The 22,739-nt window shown below is 44.6% G+C and overlaps 1 protein-coding gene across 1 annotated transcript in view; it reads right to left on the reverse strand.

Moving 5' to 3' along the window:
- LOC118524887 (coiled-coil domain-containing protein 162-like) overlaps positions 1–22,739 on the reverse strand; it is a 48,852-nt gene continuing 26,113 nt past the window's right edge. The window contains exons 7-17 of the mRNA XM_078054890.1: positions 22,180–22,289; positions 14,541–14,690; positions 13,407–13,460; positions 12,570–12,737; positions 10,535–10,687; positions 10,150–10,281; positions 9,372–9,524; positions 7,708–7,917; positions 4,149–4,269; positions 1,915–2,042; positions 1–182 (exon numbers count right to left, since the gene is read on the reverse strand). Coding sequence (XP_077911016.1) covers positions 72–182; positions 1,915–2,042; positions 4,149–4,269; positions 7,708–7,917; positions 9,372–9,524; positions 10,150–10,281; positions 10,535–10,687; positions 12,570–12,737; positions 13,407–13,460; positions 14,541–14,690; positions 22,180–22,289 — 1,490 coding nt within the window. The 3' untranslated portion in view covers positions 1–71. The remainder of the gene's footprint in view (positions 183–1,914; positions 2,043–4,148; positions 4,270–7,707; positions 7,918–9,371; positions 9,525–10,149; positions 10,282–10,534; positions 10,688–12,569; positions 12,738–13,406; positions 13,461–14,540; positions 14,691–22,179; positions 22,290–22,739) is intronic.

The raw sequence follows: 22,739 nt of genomic DNA on the forward strand, positions 1-22,739 counted from the left end.
ATCATTTTTATTCATTCAAATGCTCAAGGAAACAAAATGTGGAAAAGCATATATGATTACCAGTCAGGTCCTTATGGGATTATGGATGGAGCTGTGCGAATTTGAAAAGCTGAATGTTGAACATTTTCTGCCACACTGGGTAGAAAGACGTTGTCAGACCTTTTTTTGTGTTTAATAGGTACCTGTAATATAAAGATTAAATAGATATTGGAGATATCATTAAAAGTCACTGTTACTCATAAGACCAAGATCATTGGGTCAGTCTGGGTTAGGCCATTTAGGGTGCCTTCCTGTATTTGCCACTTGTCATAAAGGGAACTGGTCATGAATTTAATCTATCAACAGAAAGCCATTTTCATCTAAGGAAAAAAGGTATCCCATATGTGGAGTAATCTAAAAGTTCCTTAATAGTTTATCATTTGTCTTAGTGCAGTGTTTTGTTTTTTAGAAAATCATCGGCGGTCTTACGTACCAGCTATGTATAAATTCCTCTTCAGTCTGTATTTATCTGATTTGTCTTATAGGCCTTTCTTAAGAAGCCAGAGCTTAGATTCGAAGAGGCTCCAATTCTTTTGTGCCTTTCCTGGACCTTAGGCTTTTTGCTTGGGGTTTTTATAATGTACACAAGTTAATGGGCCACAAAACACTCCCTTACTTATTAGGGTTTGTTTAGACCATCACCCTTTTAAATCTTTCGAATACAGTGGATCTCCTCAAATGCATTTAGTGACTTAAGCAGCCTTCTCAGCCATGAGTTATAATCATCAACTACCTCCATGAGAGCAACATTTGCTTTGGGGAGTGAAATGGGGATGAAGTGAATCTTAAAACCCCTTGTGGTCCCATACACACCAACTGAATATTGCTTCCTTTTGGAAAAGGCTTTTTCAGAAACAAACAGCCATATACTAGAATTTCACCTTTTGGTGAAAGATGACTGCACAGAGATTGGTAAGTCAAGCAAATGGCGGGCATTAATAATGTGGTCCTACTGGTTCAAGGACCTCAAATGGATATTCCTGACCTGTTTCTTCCCTTTCTGTGTATGACTCCTTAACTGCATGTTCAGAAATACTGCAACAAATGTTTGGTCCAATAACTAGACCCTCCGCTGCAGAATTACACCCTCAAAAAAGACCTTAGAATTGGCATATTTTCTCTGACAATATGATTAAATCTTTTTCTTTTAATTTTCCTCAAAGCAAGAGGCAGGAATTCTTAAATGTGTTGACATGTAAACTTCTGGAGGGGATTCTGAAAAACAATGGGGCAAAGAGTGTAATACTTATCAAAGTAGTGCAGAGAAGGCAGTGGAAGAGGGTGTAAATGTTTTACATAAACTAAAAGCTGAAATGTTAAAAAAAAATCTTCATATACGTGCTATACCTTGACCTAATCTGTTCCAAGAATTTCTCTGGAGGGTAGATTTCTCACATGTTTTTAAAATAACTTCTGAAACTTTCTGCTCTGCCAGGGAACTCAGATAAGTGATCTCATGCTGCTAGTTAATTATTGTAGATGATGGAAGAAAAAGAAGAAATTCAGAGAAGAAATTCAGAGACAGAACACAGCAAGGTGTTGATACTGACTTCCACATCCATTTGTTTAATTGTAATTGAGTAAGTGCTTTTGGGCTGAATTGTTTTGACATCAGAATTCTATTATTGAGGAATAGCATCAGCAAGATGGCAGAGTGGGAAACCCTGGATCATCCTTCTTCCCACAAATGCATTGATTCAGGAACAATTCATGAACAAATTCCACTGTGAGAAATCCAGAATTTTATTATCTAGACCCAGGTATCTAGATAAGAGCCTGATATTTTTAATGTAAGTTTGAAGTGAACCTAAAACCACAATTTCATATTTACATTTTCATTGTTTCACATATATAATCAAATTTATCATTACTTACAGTGTCTGGCCTTTGAATCCTTCTTGTTATTTTACTGCTCATAAGATTAGTCTTTAAAAGGTGTTGCTGTGAGTGTCTGGATGATGTGGGCGCAGAACGTAGGGAATACTGAGCCCAAGGTATAAGGCCTATAATGTTAAAAAATATTAAATTATATCTCTGGTTGCAGTGTATAGGCCTAGATTTAATCCATAAAATTTTAGAGCTTAAAATGAACATCTAATCCAGCTTCATCAATTCTGAGTGAAGATGTCAAAACTTGGATGGAATCTTTTGCCTGAGGGTCACATGACCAAGTGAAAGAGAAGGATATCATAGGTGACTTGGACTACGGTGGGTAGAAGTGGACAGACTTAGGGATATTCAAATTAATCAGACTCAGTAATTAACTGGATTTGCAGGGTGACAAAGAATACCTCCTAGATTTCTGGCTTAAGCAACTGGATAGATGTTAATTTTATTTTATGGTGGATTTTATGATCCTGGCACATATATACTCAATAGGTCACAAGATTAGAAGGGTAGATGGGTGGGAAATATGAGCATGTAGAGAGAAAGCTGATAAAAATCAGTTCAAGACCCCTGAAAAAGTAGGACCAGATGGGAACCCATGCATTGGGACTGGCCCCAGGAAGGGGCACCTTTTCCATTTTATCGGGAAGGATGGAGAAGCAGCTGAGTATTTAATGTAGGTGGGCTGGGTTCAAGATATAGAGGGGGTTCCCATCGGATGGCTTTTAACTGCTCTGTGAAACTGAGGTACAGTGTTGGCTGGAGAGGAGGACAGTGTTTGAAGGTCTGAAGAGGCCAGGAAGATTTAAAATAGTTACAGGGAAGAGGAGAGAGTGAGCTGACCCCATCCTCAGCTCCAGGGGAGGGACATGTGAGCTGATCCTAAGCGCACTGAGCATCTTAGTCTCTGGCTTTAGTGATTTGTTCAAACCCGGGCACGTGACTCGAGTCAGCCCAGTCTGAGGCTGATTCTTTTTAACTGTCCCATCTCCGCACTGACTCCTGCCCCGTGAGCTGAACAGAGCAGGGGAGCTACAGCGGTGGCAGCCGTCTTGCTCCCCAAGGGGCTCCACTTCCTCTCTGCTCCCAGCATTCTCAGAGCCCAGAGGCGGCGAGAGAGAAATCAGTGCTCGTGAAAAACGTCAAACCCGGATCAAGCGAACTGAAGCCAGTCTGCCTCTGAACATTTCACAGTGTTGTCAGCCAAGTGATTTCATTTGTTTTTCCCTTAAGTATTTTAAGAATAACTGCACTAGAACATGGTATAGTTTCCCAGGAGGTGTAAGATCCTAAGGTGAATCCATGCTAATGCCAAGTAAAGAGAGCTCGCCCCTTAACTCTGCCTTGGCCTCTGATGCTTCTGATGTTGGGAGCATCATAATCAACATTTGCAGTTATTTAGTGTTTCTAAACAACAGAACAAGTGTTTTAGTGTTTCTAAACGTGGCAGACGTGCATTATTTCGTTTAATCCTCAGAATACCCTTTTGAGGTGGAGAGTCCCAGTTTACAGAGAGGCTAATTAGCCTGTCTAAGGTCACATAGCTAGCATGACAGAGCCAGGATTTGAACCAAAGCTCACACCCTCAACCACCAGGCTACACCGGAACAGAAAAGCAGAGGCTTGGCTGATCTTAATAATAAGTCAGTTGTGTATACTGATATTTGATGATATTTTTGATAGTCAGATCTAGAAAAGAACTTAGAATGTATTTCATCCTCAACTTATAGGGGAGGAAGCTAGTTTAGAGACATCCTGGGTTTGACCCCTGCTCCATGCTGCTTGCTCCTACATTGCCCAGAGGGCTGTTTTGATTGCCATTTCTATAGGACTCCTCGGGCCCCCAGCTCCCACAAATCATAATATACTTTATAAATAACATCTGAGAAATGTCATCATTGATGTCCCAAGGCATTAAGACAAAATATAGTGAAGTACCCAATGTTCTGTAAGTGGTATATTACACACTTCTGAGACCAGTTTTTATGACTAAAACCTTTTAGTGTAGGATGTCAGTACTCTAAGGTGAACTAAAGTAGAAAGTTATGACTGCAAATCAGAATGAAGTTTTTTTCATTCATGTATCATTCATTCATTCAACAGCCATCATGGAGCACCCACTCAATAACCACTGCGTTGTTATGGCTAGACCCTGAGATCCTCCTCAGTGCAGACCCCAGACCCTGGGAGTTTGTGCTAGCCAGAGTAGGGGACCTGCTTACCGCCTGGTGAGCTCATCTGGACAGATGATCGCTCGGCGTCATTAAGCTGACTTTGTAGCTCTTGAACGCGCTGGAAAGCATCCAGCTTCACACTGCGCTCCTGGGCAAGCCGGCTTCTCATCTGAGAGGAAAAGTGCTTAGGAAGCAGAGATGCTTTTTGGTACATACTTAAGTTCCTGGGGTTCCTCGGAGAGTGTGGGTCCAGGCTGCCCCAGGAATACAAGTCCTCATACAGTCCTGGTCAGGCTGAACTCAGCCTTCTAATGAGAGCTCGAAGAAGGCCAAGAACTTAACCAAAGAGGAATAGAGGCAGCCCTTGGAACCCCTTATTACCTTATCATAGCCAGGAGTTCACTCACAACATTTTTATCTTTTATGTTTATTTCACCACAGGGGAGGGGAGGAGAGGAAATGGAGAAGGGCCCAGTTCACAGAGGACCTTGTGGGTCAAAGCCATGAAACTACCCCAGGGATGGGAGGGAGCCCCTGGACAGTTTCAAGCAGAGGAAAGACCTGATCTCTCTCCCAGATCTCTGTTTGGTTCAGCTCATCATCTGCAGGGACGCCCTGAGCACCATCTCCCAGGCCTTATACGAGACCCCTACCAAGAGGTGACCTTTGTATTTACTCATGTGGCTCTCTGCTAGCACAGCTGGCCCTTGGACCCCCAGCCAGAGAGTGGCTGGGTCCAAAGTGCATCTCATCCACAGAGAGCACAGGTATTTTTTTCTTTTGAAACTTATTTTTATTTATATAAATATAAATTTATATAGGTTATACCAAGTAATTTAATTATAAAAATTACCTAAAAGTATAAAAAGTAATGTAATTATAATTATATTATAAAATTATGAAGTATAAAAAAGCAATAATAGTATAGTGGATTGAATAGTGCCCCCCCACAAAAAAAATTCATGTCTACCTAGAACCTCAAAAGGTGACCTTACTTGGAAATAGTCTTTTCAGATGTAATTAAATTATGATGAAGTCATATTGGATTAAGAGTGGGCCTTACATACAATGACTGATGCCTTTATAAGAAGAGGAAAGGGTTCAGACACACAGAGTGACACCTAGGGAGAGGGCCATCGGAGGGAGAAGGCAGAGATCGGAGTGATGTAGATACAAGCTAAGGAATGTCAAGGGCTACAGGCCGCCACCACAAGCTAGGAGAGAGGCAGAGAACAGCCTCTTCCTCAGAGCCCCCAGGAGGAGCCAACATCTTGATTTCAGGCTTCTGGCCTCCTGAACTGTGAGAGCATACATTTCTGTTGTGTTAAGCCATCCAGTTTACGGTGATTTGTTACAACAAACTAATCCACATGCTAATATAAAAAATTCAGCCACATGTGTTTTAAATCCTACTCTTGTCTGCATGGACCCAATGAGAAGGCCTATGAACTCTTAAAGCTGTGACCACAGGCTCATCTTACAAATGTTAAGGGGCAGTTTCTTGTGTGTGCAGATGCTCTCAAGTGTAGTTTAACTTTCAGTAGGAGATCAGATCCCCAGAGTTAGGAAAACTTCCTAATACAAATTAGGCCCAAGGTCCCTGTGTGTACTGTAAGGATTGGTATAGGCTCCCCAGTCCCCATGGGCAGGAACCAGGAAAAACATGTCGAGACTCCCTGAGCCAGGCTGGGGCTGAACCAATTTGAAAAATATTAGCAAAGGAAAAAAACATGCACAGGAAGGGCCTTGTGTTGTGTTAGGACCTTAAAAAGGATCCCACCTCACTTCACAGAGGTAGGTGCAATGATTTGCCCAAGATCCCACAACCAGTTAGTGGCAGAGCCAGGATCTGAATCCAGGTCAATCTGTTTCCAAAATTGTCCACCTTCATTCATATTCCCAGCAAAAAGACATATAGCCAATATTTGTTAAGAGCTGTGTATCAGTTTCAGTTCTAAGTGCTTCATTGGAATTACCTGAGTTAATCCTTCTAAAAAATCCCACGAAATGAGTATACTGTTCTCCATTGTACCAACGAGAAGACTGAAGCACAGAGAGAGCACGATCTAGCCTAAAGTCATGCAGTGGAGGGCCCCGGGGTGTGAATCAGGAAGTCTGAGTCTAGGGCCTCTGCTCTAAATGGTCTCCCCAGGAGTAGGAGGTAGGCAAGTACAATCATGCTCTCCAAGGTCAGATGGTCAAAATCTGCCCTTGGAATTGGAGGTTGGAGATGGATTAAAGAAGTCACTGTGGGTCGTAGGGGCTCTTGCTGGCTGAGGGTGGATTGCTAGTTGGTGGGGAGTGGGACAGTAAGCCCAGGGGCACAGGGGCTGCCAGCAGAGGTAGAGGGGTGGTTTAGATTGTTACATACATACACTAAAAACATGTATTTGTTGAGAGAAGCCTCAAAACATTTGTTCTGACTACTTTTAGATTCTCTACCATTAGAAGACAAAAATTAGTTGTTAACTAGAGAGGACTGTGAGAAACTAACACTTTATGTATGTATGTATGTATGTATGTATGTATTTATTTATTTTTAAGGAGGCTCCATACCTAGTGTGGAGCCCAATGCAGGGCTCAAACTCATGACCCTGAGATCAAGACCTGAGCTGAGATCCAGTAGGACACTCAACCGATTGAGTCACCCAGGCATCCCCTAACACCTTATTTTTGTGGTGGTTTTTAGAAAAGCATAACTTGAAAGATAAATATGTGACACCAAAATTTTCTTAAGGATTCAAGTCATATTTTAGTTTAGTTTTCATAAAATAAATGTGAAATTCTAATTTTCTTTTAGTCTAAAGCTACTCGTTTTTTTCTCCATTTCTCCACAAATATTTTCTCTAGCATTGCCTCAATTCAATTTTTGCCCTTTTTTATTTTTGTGGACTTCTCATTGATCTCCTCCTTAAGCACCTGAAACACTTGGCCAATAATTTAATTTAACTGTCCAACTTCTGTTTCCTAACATCTCTGGTGAATTAATTAAGTGATTTATTCCTTTGGTGAATGCATGAGAAGTGCCTGCTCTAGAAGGTGCTACTTCTTTTGCCTTTTGTATTGGATTATATTCTGTGGTCTCCTTTGTTGGAGCTTGCATTAATCCACATCTATATCTATTGTTTCTTCTTCTTTTTTTTTTTTTTTCCTTTTTTTTGCTGTACGGGTATATTTAACAAAAATATATTGTGTCTGGAAATCACTTTTGCCTTTCCTTTTTGTCTCTGAAGTTCCAGAAACACCTTGAATAAAATCCTCTTATAATAGCTTCCATAATACTTGCTGCTCTTCCAGATTAACTATTGGAATTTTCTAAAAGATCCCTAGTTCAAAAATTATAGCCAAGTGAAAACATGTTTTTCATGTGGGTTATAAAGGTGCCAAGATTCTGGGCCTTGAGGCAGTAAAGCCATCATCCTCTCTCACCATAAGCAGCCCAAGCATCACCCCAGCATGGGCAGAAGTACTTCCATTATCCTGGTGGGCCTAGAAATGACAAAGGTGAGGGACACCAGAGGCATGGAAAATTCCAGAAGAAGGCCCCAGCTCTGGCTGGTACATCCAGATTGTCTTCCGAGTGGCAGCTTCCTCTCTCTGGAGTTACCTGTTGGAGTTCTCTCTGACTTCTCTTCTGCTGAAGCTGGCCCAGTCTGGAAGCCCTCGCAGACGCTTCCGTCAGGAGCTGCAGGTGCTGTTCCTTTTGCTCCACGTCTTCCAAGAGCTTCTCCATGCTGGAGGTTTTCATTAGATCCATCTGTTGCCTGTGGCGAGCCTCCTGGGTTGCTCGGTGTTGCAACTCTCTCAGCAGTTGAGCCTGTGGCAGGAAAAGGCCAGAGGAAATGAAGAAGGCACAGAGTCTTTCCTCTCAGCAAAAGGCAGGGAACGAGAAGTTGCCCAAGGGGATAACCACCCCCTCCAGTAGGGCCCGGGGGCACGACTCTGGGGCGTACTCCTGGGCTCAGGGTCCTCGAGCCTGGCTGTTCGCTTCTGCGCTAGCAGGCAGCAAGACTACCAGGATCTAGGCCGGCTTGGCGGTTACTGTAAGCCCTGAGGCAACAGTCAGGGAGGGAACAAAAGGAACAAACAGGAAAAGCCAGGCAAGTGGGAATGCCCCCGGCAATACCAGGTCAAACAGTTCAGCCTTTCGGTGCCCAAATGTGATGATAATATGCATGTTACTTAGCTTATTAACCACATAGTGTTATCTACCTCAAACTACATGTGCAGTGTCCCTGAGCATTAATCACGAGATAGCAGGGAAGGGTTGGCCCGTGGAGAAGGGGTGATGTAATACACGCAATGAGTGGACAAAGGAGGTTCTAATCTTGCCTCTGTTTTGACTTCCAGAATAGCTCTGGGGAAGCCAGGTTCCAGATGGCTAAAGAAGGAAAAGAGTAGTAATAATTTGGTTCTGTTCTGAAATTTTTCTGATCAGTAGCACCATAAGCACCAGAGGGTCCATCCTCAGTTATAATACTAATACTAATACTGTTTGTATGGCGATGTTACAGTTTGCATAATTATACACCATTGTTTACCTGGTGCGCAATAACGGAAGATGTAGGGTCCAGAAGGAACAAATTATATGTTAGGTTTTAAATACGCCCAGCTTTCCCAGGCTCTTCCTTATACTTGGCTCTTCTCTCTCTACACCTAGGGTCTTTCTGCTTCCTTCATGCTCAGAGCGTTGGCACAGTTATCAAGGGCTTAAACTTGGAAACACCTTTCTTTTGGTGCCGGCCCCTACTGAGCAGCAGTAACTCCTGAAATGAAGACTTAGTATGGGTCATCCGGAAAGGACACAAGACTCAGTTTGGGGAATAATGCTGATGGCTGGGCCACACTCCACGTGCACAAGGTTGCTGTCAATGGAAAGTGTGCTTGGAGATGGAAGGACTGTGTCAAGGGCAGAGACCTCCACCCCAAGATGCCCTCTGGGTAATAAGATCCTCAGAGAAACACACACGTACACACTACACCGAAGAATGGTCTTCTGTATGGGTAGTACTTGCCCGTCTTAGCCAAATCCGAACAAAACCAAAAGCCTTTTGGCCACTCTCCTTGGTTGCTGGGCTAGAGAGGAGGGAGCAGGGAAGCTGAGGTCTGGGCAGTGGTTCTCTGGCCGCGCCCTGTGCTCGGCCTCACACTGCGGAGCCCTGATGACTGCTCTGGGCAGCGATGGTGCTGCTTCCACTACCACATGCAGCTTTGCAGAGCTGTCCAGGTTGTCAGAGAGAGGGAGGCAGAGGGCTCCTGGGGCTCAGATACCTGGTTCTCCTGCTGCTCGTGCATCCTGGTGTTGTCGGCCTGAGCCCTGGCCAGGGCCTGCCTTAGAGCCAGTAACTGTTGACGAAATAAAACCACTTCTTGTTCTGCCATTAGCTGGACGCTCAAGCACTCTTTTTTACTTTGCAGAGCTTCCTGTGAACGTCCCAAACACAGTGAGATAGGAAATAAGTTTCCTTTCCATAGTTTTAGTTTACAAGAGTCTCTAGACCACTTCAGTTATCCATCGTTTTTTAAAGCTTCCGGTAGCAAGGAGCTCCCACTGGTCACTTCCTCTGTGTCTTTGCTTAAGTACAGTGTGACAGATCAGAGTAAACAAAGACTTTCAGAAACACTACGTGAAAGTGTCCAAACCACTAGTATTTTGTGCTTTGGTTTCAATTCGCCTTGAGGGAGATTTTCGATTTGTTACTTCATTTTCCTCAGATAATCATGTTTGAAACTCAAAGATTTGCAGTATATTTTGATGAAGCTGCCTCAAGCCCTTGGTAAAGTCTCCCCCTCCATCTTTCCCCTTCCCTCGTGCTAAATTCTCTGATCTGTTCTCCCATTTGCTTCTTTGCCATTTACTTCTGGCTCTTCACTGTTTCTCTGGAGGCTCTGCCACTTCCCACGAAAACTCCCCAGCGGTCAGATCCTTTAAGCGTGTTGGTCTTGCCATGGGCCACCAGGCCACCCGGGCAGCGACGCTGCCCAGGAAGCCAGGCGCCCCCCACCTCGCCGCTCCCTGTGGGCGGGGCCTCCCGCCCCCGGCGCTCACCTTCTCTGCCCTGTCCAGCCGGCCCTGCAAGCGAGCCTGCCGCACAGCCAGCCTCCAGTGGCCCAGGCTCCTCACTTTGCACACCAGTGCGGCCAGGCTGCCGCTCTCCTGCTCCAAGGCCTGCAGCTGCTCCTGCTGAGAGAGGCTCACTTTCAGAAAAGCCTGCCCCCAACACTTTTCCCCCCGGAGGAAACGGCACAAATCCTAACATCAGAACCATGCCTTCCGGAGGATGACACAATTGTGCAGGGAGCCCCAGTGCCCCTTTTAAATGCCTGATGCAATGCTTTCTCGGGGAAACCACAGACTGGAATGCATAGAGTGAGCTAGGGGTCAGATGCTGGGATGAAATGCTGGTATCTCATTGCTAAATGAAATCACGTACTTTGGCTGGGTTTTCTTTCATTCCTTCATCAGGTCTGGCAGAACCCCATTTTGTCTTTAGGCCCTTCAAATTGTCGATCCCTTCTGTTCTTACTTCACCGATGAGCTCACACACTTTCTGGATCAAATTAATCTGATTCTCATCCAGCTTTTCCTGCAAATTGCAGACTCAAGTTCAAGAAGGGCAGGGAAGGAAGAGTCACTTTGCCTTCTAAAACACAACTTTCAGAAATGATTTCATGTGAAAAAACCATCCACCCAATTATTCCCTCAGGTATTATCTGGAAGTCTCACTAGCAGCCCCTTTAGCGTTGTCTTCAATCCCCAGGGCTTCATTATGTGGACCCTACACATCTTAGAGCCCAGGTTGTCAGCTGCCAAGGTAAGGTGAGTGGATAGAAAAGTGTAAGGTCACAGGTAGAAAACTGAACCACTCCTCTTCTCCCAAAAGGTTGCTTGAGAATTTGAACCTAGGGATTTTTGCTATCAGGTTGACTCAGCAGAATCCGACCAGATAGAACACTATAGATGAGCCACTAATGAGGAACTATATTAAAAATAGATAAAGTAGAGGAAGGAATCAGGCTGGCTACCTTCCCATTTAAGTTCCAGCAGAAATCTCATTATGAAACAGCCTGTTCTGAATGGTTTATGGATAATGGCTTGTGGTGGAAGGGCTTGATCATCGCTAAGTATAACTACAGACCCTGCATCCTTGGGTGAGGGGGGAGAGTTGGGTGTCCTCTCATCTCTGAACCACTTCCCTGGAGAGGAAAGCAGGAGGGTATTGCCCAGCCTGGCAGCCACGGCAGGATGTTTGGCTGCCGGCCACATGGCAAAATCTTCACCACCCACCTGGGACCCCAGGGTAGAACAGGGATTCTCCACTTTGTGGGGGCCTGTGGAACTGGTTTAGCCTGGGAGAAGTAGAGAATCCACTTTCTGTCTAGGAATCAGGCATAAGTTAAAAAAAAAAAAAAAAAAAAACTTAAGAAAATTTTCAACAATTTCATACCCGAAAGATGACTGAGCAAATCCCAGACTTCACTGGCTGTTCATCCCTCTCCTGCAGTACCAGGCCCAGTGCATTTTGGTTTTAACCCTACAATATTTGTAAGCACTTGTATTTTGTGGATCCTTCATAAGTAGGAAGGAATCTCCAATCCTCTCTGACATCCACCAAGGCAGAGCACTGGTGGAAGCTCCTCTCAATGGAACAGCTTCAGGGACCAGCTGGAATGTCCGAGGAGAGACAATGAAGTATGGACTCATTGGGGGGCTGGCTCTGGGATCCGTCCAATAGCAAGAGAGGGGGCAGGTTTGTCCTGAAGTTCACATCTGTGGGGCAGCTGGACCAGGGTCTGTGATGGCCCATTTTAGGGCCTCTGTCTTACAGCTGCTCAGACATCATAAGAAAGCGACAGGCTTTCCAACCCCCCCCAACCCTGTGCCGTGGGCACATGGGCACCCCATCTCTCCTCTTCCAGATGGACGACCTTCCCTGACAGGCCAGCAGCTCCCGGACACCGGATGGGAGAGATAGGCTGACAGGCATTTGACGGGTTGAAAACCTCTCTGAAAGCGAATTCAAATTCTGAATCTGCCCAGTGAGTTTTCAGGAGGAGCCTGTTGCTACCGACACTGGGGTCTGGCCTGGCTCAGGGCACTGCACTCTCCTGTTTGGACGGTGGCACTCAATAGACAAAACCGTGATATCAGCTATTGGGGTTTCAGAGGAGACACCCCCCACCCTGCCTTAACAGCAATCAGACGGCAGCAACGGCAGCAGCAGCAGAGTGAGGAAAACGGCAGCCATCTAAATTGTCTAAAACTCAGTGTCTCTCATGGCAAAATAATGACAACCCATTGCTGACCCCTCCCTGCCGCGAACGCTGAGTGCTGGAGAATTCGTGGGCCCTGTGGGCTCTTGTTACCACACACACTCTGCCGTTGATCGCTGTGTGAGCAGAGGCTGTGGAGGTCACTGAGCCTCGGCTCCCACAGGACTGCCCAGACGTCCGACACAGGTCACTTACTTTTATGTGCACACACGTCGCAAACAAAGCTCGGACTAAGTCTTCATATTCCTCCTGGACTTCTTTTCTAATCTGCTTGTTGAGATTCAGATTCTCCTGTTCCAAATCTGTGAGTCGAGCTCTTAGAGCAGTGATTTCCATGATCATAGTATGACTGAGCTCTGCAACCTAATGGCAGAAATACTGTTTTAATGGAAGATAACTCAAGCAATCCAAACTGCCACTACAGAATAGTTCTTTGTATATTAGTGTTGGATTTGCTCTTCTACCTTGAATCTAATGAAAGAGGCGAACATCCTGTTGTACAAATATGGGTGGAAGAATCTAAGGTTGGCTTAAGGGTCTCGGAACAGTGCCAGACACATAGTAGGTGTCCAATGAATGGTTGCTGAATGAATGACCCCAGAAGAGACACACTTAGGTACTTTTTAATTGGATAAAATACTTCAGCTGTCTTCGTCTCCATTTCCAAATGGGCCTTCTTTGACACCTCAACCTAAATCCCTTTTCTTTGGAATTCACTTAAGCTGGCCTCAAAAGAAAACAAACGAGGCCCCCAACCCCAAACCCAAAACTAACAACAAAAAAGAAAATCAAAGCAATAAAAAATAACAAAAACCACCAAAAAAACTAAGAATAAGAAAGCCCTTATTGCTTAAAAAGTGAAAGCACACTCCTTAGGTGTTTCTGCAGTGGATCTTCATTGATGAGACTTCTATAGGCCACTCTTGACAGGGGCACAAGAAAATGACACTAGGAAGTCCCCTGTCTGGCTACTGCTGAGAATGTGGATTTGTGAGCTGGAAAAGAGAAGCTTTTTGGTAAGAACGGACCTACCTGACCAGCGTTGTCTTCAAGTGGATCTGAACTTCTTCGGATAATATCTAATTCCTGAAGAGGAGAAAACAATGCACAACCAAACTCAAACATTTATTCTTCCAACCACGGCTCATTTCAGCACAACATGTTCCATACACCTCGTATTTGTGTTAATGGAGCTTCATTTTCAGATCCTTGGGCTCCATCTGGAGCCCGAATGCGTTTGCTGCCCCACTGGACTTTAGGATGCCTAACATGAGATCAGAAGATAGCATTAACTTCCGGGTATCCACACTGATGCCAAAGACTTGGCTACAGGGGGGCGCCTGGGTGGCTCAGTTGGTTAAGCGACTGCCTTCGGCTCAGGTCATGATCCTGGAGTCCTGGGATCGAGTCCCGCATCGGGCTCCCTGCTCAGCGGGAAGTCTGCTTCTCCCTCTGACCCTCCTCCCTCTCATGCTCTCTGTCTCTCATTCTCTCTCTCTCAAATAAATAAATAAAATCTTAAAAAAAAAAAAAAAAAAAGACTTGGCTACAGGGATAAGCCAAACTGGGGGTGAAGCCGAGACTCATTTGATATTTGAATGCTTCATTTGATTTTTTTCTCAGACTTGTGTACTTTTCTTAGGTAAAAAGTAATATAACACTGAACCTCTAATGTAATCCACTTAAAACAGTGTGCAATCTAGGACAGGAGAAGTGACTCTTGGATCCCACCAGGGGACCTCATTTTAAGGAAGTCTCATCAGTGAGACCCATGATGTACATCCTGAAGACAGAGTTTACTCAAGGATCCTGGCTTCTCTGCTAGACCAGGAACAGCACAGGCGCTTTGTGTTTGCTGAGGTGAGAAGGTAAGCTATGTATCTTCCCTGAGGGGCAGCTCCTTTGTCACTAATGTTTTATATTCCCCACTAGACACCTCCAAAGCACACAACCCAGTGTTGCTGGGCCATCACCCTTGCAGCTGAGAATACCAGAGCCCAAGAAAATGAACCAGTAAGAGGAGACATTTGGGGAGTAGCTTTCACCCTCCGTTCTTACGTGAGAACACCTCCCCCACCCTCTGTTCTAGTCTCCTCTTTGGAGTGAGTCCTGGGCCTCCCTACCCATACCTTCCCCATCACACTTCCTGTCTCTCTGGGAACATACCTGCTCTTTCTGACAGAGCTTCTGCCTAGCATGCTCCAACACATGCTCATAACACATGGAGTAGCTCTCGAAGTTGCTGCGTTCTCTCGCCATCACATCACAACCCAAGGAAAGGAGGCAGGCCTCAAGGTGGTCTTTCCTGAATGTGATCTGAAAAGGAAGGGGCATTATTCACAGCAGCTCCAGCAGGACGGCCTCACGTGCCAGGGCACATGTTGCCTTAGCTCCCAGACCCTTGTTCATTTCTCTGCCACAGAGAAACATGGGCTCTGGCCTTGTGAGTCTCTCTTTCAGGTCCACTCTTAGTATTCACAGGGCAGGGACAAGAGTACAAATAGAGGCCTACATGCCACATACCTAAGTATGCTAGATATTTAAGGGCTATAAGTCAAACTAATAAACTATTAATTCTCCTACTTTGAAAAAAGATCTTCAAAATAACTTGGAAGGGCAGGTTTGACTTTATCATTCTTGGACTACTCTGGGTCTATGCTGAAATGTGGTGACCTGGAGAGAGCTGGTTCACCAACTTACAGTTTACAGTATGACCCCCTTCTTTTCCCACCTCTGGCCCCACATCCCACTGTGGAGGGCTCTCATGTGCATGCAAATAGATACTCTGGCTATCTACATCCCTACACAGCTGCTCTGGACCACCCCTCAGGCTGGGGTATGCACACTGTCAGTAAGGCCCACTCTCCCTCTGGGGAGCAGGATCGGGAGAATTTCCAGGGAGAATTTCAGGATACCAGGCTCCTGAAGTGTGGTCTAGAAGGAAGGCCAGAGATCTGAGTGGGCATGTCCCCTTGGCTATGGGTATTTCTCACCCTGTGAGGAACAGTGGGGCTGGAGATGAGCCAGAGGAGCCCTCTGAAGAATGAGCATCCGGCAGGGGCCCCTCTTGCTCTGGTTGAAGGGACATACTGCTACTCTTTTGGCAGTCTCACTCCTTCCCTTTCTCTAAGAGATCGGGCTCCCTTTTGAAGAGGTAGCCATTAAGGAACAGAGGAAAAGTCCATCCCTCCAAGGCAAGCTAAGATTTCGGCTCTGGAGAGAAATGGGAGCCAATGTATAGAAGATAGGACAGATCTATCTGCTTAGGGCCTGCAAGTCCAGGTGAGTGCTCACGTGTGTCTCTATGTGTCCATATCAGTGAGTGCATCTGCGTGCATTTGTGGATGTTTGTGTGTCTGTATCCATTAGTGTATATGTATATGTATGTCTATGTCTCTGTGGATGTCTCTGTGACTGTCTGTATATGTCTCTGTGTCTATGTGTGTCCCTGTGTGTGTATCAGTAAGTGTGTCTGTGTGTGTACCTGGGTGTCTTAGGGGGCCTACTCCAAGACCCAGCCCGCATGCATACATGAGCTTTATCTGTGATACTTCCAGGGTCAGGAGGGCTCCAGGCTCACTGGCAGTGTGCTACAGAAGTTTCTGGCCTGGGGTGGGTCCTGTGTCTCTGACTTCCTTGTCCCTGTGAGGCCCAGTATACCTCCGTGCCCCCACTGACCTCCAGAGAAAGCCCAGCCAGGCTTTACCAAGGTGAGTTACTGAGACAAACTAGCAGAGATGGCAAACAGTGATAGAACTCAGTCCCGATGGAGTGAGGGAAGTGGGTCGCTCACCACTGCTGATGGCAAGGGAAATCAGGGTGACGTTTTGGAGGGCAGACTAGCTATATCTGTGAAAAGATTTTAAAATGTTTGTGCCCTTTGGCCCAGTCATTCCTCTTCCAGAACTTCATCTTTAGGGGATAATAAAAGTGACACACAAAAATATACATAAGCAGATGTTCTTTATAGTAGCCTTTCCAACAAAAAGAGAAATGGAAATGATCAAAAGTGCCTAATAAAGGGAAACAGGTTGACTCTTTCTCACCTCTCTGTACAAATGAAATACTAGACAGCCACCAAAAATTCTGCTGTGGACATAAATGTTTATTGACAAGGAAACGTGTTGATAACATGTACTCAAGTGAAAATAAGTACACTATAATAAAAGGGCATATAGAATGATCTAATTTGGTTTTAAAAAGTTAACGAATAAAAAAAATGATAAATAAAGTTTGGAAGGAAATATGCCAACATAATAGTAGTAGTTGTCAGTGAGGGTAAGCTAATGAGTGTATTTTCTAATACATCATATTTCTATTTTCTAATATAATCATAATATGTATACACAATTAAGATAATTATATATGAAAATGTACATGTAAATAAAATGTATACCCTAATGAAAAGATAGTAAAGCTTTTGTAAAGATCATCAGCCACAGCAGCTTGGGTGCATTGAAGAGATGCAGAATGGAGACCGTAGATGAAACCCTCTGCTCATGGGGGATTTCATGAATGGGAGCCAGGCAGTCAGGGCAGGGTACTCAGCCTCCCTCCCTCATCTAGGGCCTCCTCAAGGGGCCCCTTCAGGGGGGTGGGAGTGAGGGCAATCCACCCTGCTCTGGAAAGTGAGCAGTAGGACAGCCAGATTTAGCTTCTGACATCAAGGCAAGGGGAACCAAGATTCCATCCCCTGGCCCTTGACTTCTTAATGGTGACAGGGTCGAGGCTACGTAAATTTAGTAATGACAAAGGAAACACTTCCCAGACTGAATATGATGAAAGCCTGAAACATTGAGGAGTTGTGAGACCATATTCAAGGCCATCAGGGTGTGGCTGGTGACCCTGTCCAGGTGGGCTGGGCCCAGTGCTTGGAATCGGCCACAGGGACTCACCCCTCACTGTCCTGGATGGCAGTCTCTGGACCTGAGTGTACCGATAAGGTCTCCAGCAACTTTTTGGCAGGGCCAACACTTCTCAAACTAATGTCACCATAGCCATCATAGCAGATAGCCAACAAACAGAAATGCAGATTTGAACCTCAGTGGCCTTCTACCATCCCCTCTTAGCCAGTGTAATGCACCTCTGGGTGAGTCTGTGTTACACCAGAGGTGTAGGAATGGCCAGGACCCCCTTGAGCATCTCCAGAGGCCAGAGAAATTGTATTTTGTTATTGTGTTTCTTAAAAGCTCTTCTGCAACCTACCCTTGCCTTCCTAGGTCACTAAATGTCGGCTCTGTCTCAAAATGCAGCATGAAGTAGGTTCATCTTCCAACTTCCCCTTCAGGGCAGGTCCTTGGGTTCCATAAAACCACAGAGTGAAGACCATGCCCTCCCATGGGCTGATTCCTTCACCAACAGTTAAACCTGAACTGTGATGAATGGCACTGGCTGGAAAATCACCAGATTCTTCTGGAGAGCCAGCCTGGGGTGAAGCCTGGCAGGTGTTAGGCCTTGTTACGGCAAAAGTCTGGTTTTGCTGGGAGCAAATTGCACTTCTGTGGTTTGTTTCATCTTGGAGCCCCTCATAATTGGTCTAATATCAGGCATGCACAAGGTGTTTTGATGATGTTTCTAAAACCCACTTCTGCTGACAAAATGCTTCAGTGACTTCCCACTGACTCTGGGATGAAATCCTGACTCCTAAGGATTGCCTACAAGGCCGTTCAGCAACTGGTCCTGTCCACCTTTTCAATGTCCTCCTCTGAACTCTGCTATACTCCCTTCTTAAATTTCTCTACCTTCCTTCCCCAGCCCCTCTTCATCTGGCTAACTCCCATTTGTGCTTTAAGACTTGGCCCAGACAACACCTCCTCCAGGAAGTCTTCCCTGACTATTTCTTCCCTACCCCCTAGGCGGGTTGTATCTCCTGTGTATGCCTCTCTCAAAGCATTTAATGTAAACTACCTTTTCCTGACACTTCTGGGTCACCTGATTCCATAAGCTCTTTGAGGGCAAGAACTGTACCTTTTGCCTTTAATCTAAAAGTGCCTAGAAAAAAAAAATAGGAGATCTATAAACACTGGCTAAATGAATGAATGACTTTTGGCATACGAATGGAAATGGTTCTGGAATCCACACAATAGACTGTTATAGTTCTGATTCGCAATAAAGGTCAGTCTCTAACTTTAGGTCAGTGTGTTTGGTATAAAATTTGGGCAAGATGTTAGAACTGATTGTGAAAGGCTGGTTTTTTTAGAATTTGGAGAAGGAAGAAAAGATCACTAGAGGCCAATATGGATACAAGAAAAATCAGGTCAGATGAACGTTTTCCTCAGGAAATAGAGCGCATGCGGTGTACCTGGATTTCAGCAGGGTATCTGGAAAGGTTCCTCATGATGTCCTTGTGGACCAATGGAGAACATAGACTGGGCAACAGTACAACGGATGGGCGGCTGGCCACAGAAAGACTGTGCCCAGAGAGTGAGGTCAACCTGAAGGGGACCCCGAGGGGGTAGCACAGGGCTTGGGGCCTGTCCTGGCATACATTGTCAGTAATAAATTGAATGAGGAGACTGAGGGCAGGCTGACATGAACCTGGGAGGGAGAGAGAGTGTGCTGGATGATAAAAATCCAGATTTTTAAGGATTTCAAGAAGTTCAGAGTGGACTAAATTGAGTAAGAAAAAGGCTAATAATATGGCAGCAGCAGGATGCCTGAAGGCAACGTGCGGGCTTCAGGTGACTGTTAGCCTCATGAGTCATCCGTGAAGCAGCTGCCAATACCCAGCACACTCATGGGCATTAATCAAAGCAGATCACACAGGACAAGTACACTTTCTACTGGTCAGACGATCTTGCATTTAGAGGGGACTGATCAGGATGGGAGGGCTGCTCATATAAAGTGATTGAAGGACATGAAAGAGGTTTAGTCTGAAGAAGAGAAGGCTGGGCTCAGGTCCTCTGCACAGAGGCGCCCAGGTGAGGGAGGAGCCCAGTGCCTGCTCCCTTTTCCAGTTCATGTGCCCTGGCTTGGGCCGCACCCATCTGGAGGAAGGTGTAACAATTTGTAACCCACCACCCAGAGGGGCACCCGTTTGGGTTTGTGCTATCAGAGCAGGCCCTTCGTTGTAATTTTACCGAGGCTTCACACATGCTAGCAATGGTGCTTAATTGAGTTTCTCGGACTGACCTGCCTTTGGATACCTAAAGTCTTGTTGTAAGGGGTCAGAACCATGACCTGTGATGTCCCAGGGACAGAACTAGGATCCATGATGGAGATGGTGGGGAGGCCAAAGCCAACTCAGTAAGAGCTGCTTAAAACAAGAGCTACCAGGAATGGCTGGGGAGGGCAGGTGGGCTTGCAAGAGAATGAGTTCCCTGTCATTGCAGATGATCCAGAAGAGGCTAGAGGTCCACCAGGCATAGAGTTTGGAGGGATCTAACGTCCTGGTGTCCTCTGATTCCAAGACACTGGCAGGCAGTCACCAACCTCTTCAGTGTACCTTGGGTTTCAGTTATACCTAATACGGGTTTGCCCTAATATCCACATTTCTTTCCTAGACAATCCCATCTTCAATGTTGGAGTAAAGCATATACGTAGGGGTTGAGCATGTCTTGAGCCACAGACTTTTTGTTTGTTTTTATTGTGGTAAAATATACATCACATAACATTTGCAATTGAAACCTTTTTCTTTTTTTTTTTAAGTAATCTCCACACTCAAGGTGGGGCTCGAATTCTTGACTGAGATTAAGAGTCACATGCTCTACCAACTGAGTCAGCCAGGCGCCACCACTTAGACAATCTTTAAGTGTAAACTTCAGTGGCATTAAGTACATTCACACTGTTGTACAATCAATCTCTAGAACTCTTTGCGTCTTGCACAACTGAGACACTTGTTCCTACTAAACACCAACTCCCCATCCCCCTCCCCCCAGCTCCTAACAACCACCATTCTACTTTCTGTCTCTATGAATTTGACTACTGTGGGTACTTCACAGAAGCGGAATCATGTAGCATTTATGCTTTTGTGACTGGCCTTTTTCACTGAGCATAAGGTCTTTAAACTTCATCCATGATGAAGCATATGTCAGAATTTCTTTCCTTTTTTTAAGGAGAGCCACCAAATTTTTTGCTTCAAACATATTTCTAAGCATGCCCTACCCTAATCACTCTGGTGAGAACCTCTGAGCTGCAGGGACCAAAAGGAACCACTTCACCTCCTCATCAGAATACACAGGACCACATTTGGGTGTAATTGAAAGCTTAAATGAAATATGTGTAAATCATCAAGCTCTGAGGAAAAAGTGTCCCCAGCAAGCTAGTGAATTCTCTACCTCGTAATTAGAAATTGAAGTGTTTATTATAAAATTATGGGGAATATTTGAAGAGCTTAGAAAAATAAAAGTTTGACGGAAATATTGTTTTAAAAAATTAAGCATATTTTGCTAAATCGGGTTTAAAAAAAATGGTTGAATTTCAAAGGCAACTGGATTCATATCTACCTAATGTACTTATGCTTCATTTGTTAATGATCCTGAAAGCTCTGCTATGGCCATAGAGCCACATACACTCTCTCTCTCTTTTTAAAGATTTTATTTATTTATTTAACAGAGAGAGACATAGCAAGAGAGGGAACACAAGCATGGGGGAGTGGGAGAGGGAGAAGCAGGCTTCCCGCCAAGCAGGAGCCCGATGTGGGGCTCGATCCCAGGACCCTGGGATCATGACCTGAGCCGAAGGCAGATGCTTAACGACTGAGCCACCCAGGCGCCGCGCCACATACACTCTCTTATTCTGCCTTTTCAGTACTGTCTAGAAATAGTCAACAGTTGAAAACTCCAAGGACTGTGTATATGTGTATTGTACGTATTAAATACATATTATTGTTATTAAATATATATTATATACAGTTATGGATTCAAATATATATATAAACACAAAATATTGTTGACACTGGTTTCCTTTGTGGGGAGAGAACTGGGGATGGTACAGTGAAGGAGGGGTGGAAATGTTACCTTTCTGATATATATATTTTTTTTGTATTATACATTTAAAAAATGTTTTCTAGGTAGTGGAATTATAGGCTATTTTAGTTTCTCTCTTCTAAATTTTCTATATTAAAAAACTAACACAGGGCGTGCCTGGGAGATGTAGTCAGTTAAGCATCCAACTCTTGATTTCTGCTCAGGTCATGATCTCAGGGTCGTGAAATAGAGCCCCATGTTGGGCTCTGCGCTGGGCATGGAGTCTGCTTGGGATTCTCTCTCTCCCTCTCCACTTGCTCTTCCACCCCTCACTGGCATGTGTGCGTATGCACAGGTGCACTCTCTCTTTCTCTCTCAAAAAATTTTTTAAAAAATAATAAAATAGGGGGTGCCTGGGTGGCTCAGTCAGTTAGGCGTCTGCCTTCGGCTCAGGTCATGATCCCTGCTCAGCGGAGAGCCTGTTTCTCCCTCTTCCTCTGCCTCCTGCTCTGCCTACGTGTGCTCTCTCTCTCTCTCTGTCAGATAAATAAATAAAACTCTTAAAAAAAATAAAAAAATAAAAAATCAACACAGGAAATGTTGCTAAAAACAACTTATTCATCAACAAACTCCAAGGTTACTTTAAAAAACTGGCCAAATCTGAAATTAGCCAACATGCATATTCTAATTTCTCTCCCATAATTTATTAGAAATCAATCTTTTTCCAAAATTAAAATGATAACAAGTGATTACTACTTTGAGTTAAGCCTCAGAATTCATATCTTTATTCTAAGGGAGTAAGGGAAGCATTAGGAAATGTGTTAAAGGGAAAGTCTTCCTTGTTTGGGTTTCTGTTACAAAAAAAACACACTCTAAAATGACTAACTTTCAATACATACCTCTAGTCCACCATCCTGGTAATTTTCCATTAATCTCTGTTTAAATTTTTCAACTATCTGTGGTCTGCTAACAGAAAAGTTTTCTTTCATGACATGGTGCTTCCAAAGGTCTAGGGGGAGAAACACACCAATGCTAGTATCATGAAACATTAAACAACAATTAATGGCTACTCTCTGAGACATAACACTGGACACAAGAAACTGTTATTTCCAAATACACAAAAACTAATGGGTGAGGCAGGGGCAGGGGAGGAGTTGGTTGAGGTCACAGAATCCTCCAGAACATAGGAATAAGGAAGATCTCTAACAAGATTCCTAATGAAAAGATTTGGAAAAGTACCTCTGAAGCCCAGTGAACAATATTCTGTTATCATAACTAAAAATCCCGAGTCAAATGTTATTGTTGATCCAACATATCTATTTTCATTAAGTCCCTACATATATCTGAACAATTATTTTGGCCTAACACAACTAACAGAAATAAATGAAGAGCGGGGCGCCTGGGTGGCTCAGTCATTAAGCGTCTGCCTTCAGCTCAGGTCATGATCCCAGGATCCTGG

The sequence above is a fragment of the Halichoerus grypus genome, chromosome 9 (assembly GCF_964656455.1).
Source record: "Halichoerus grypus chromosome 9, mHalGry1.hap1.1, whole genome shotgun sequence".
NCBI classification, from domain to species: Eukaryota; Metazoa; Chordata; class Mammalia; order Carnivora; family Phocidae; genus Halichoerus; species Halichoerus grypus.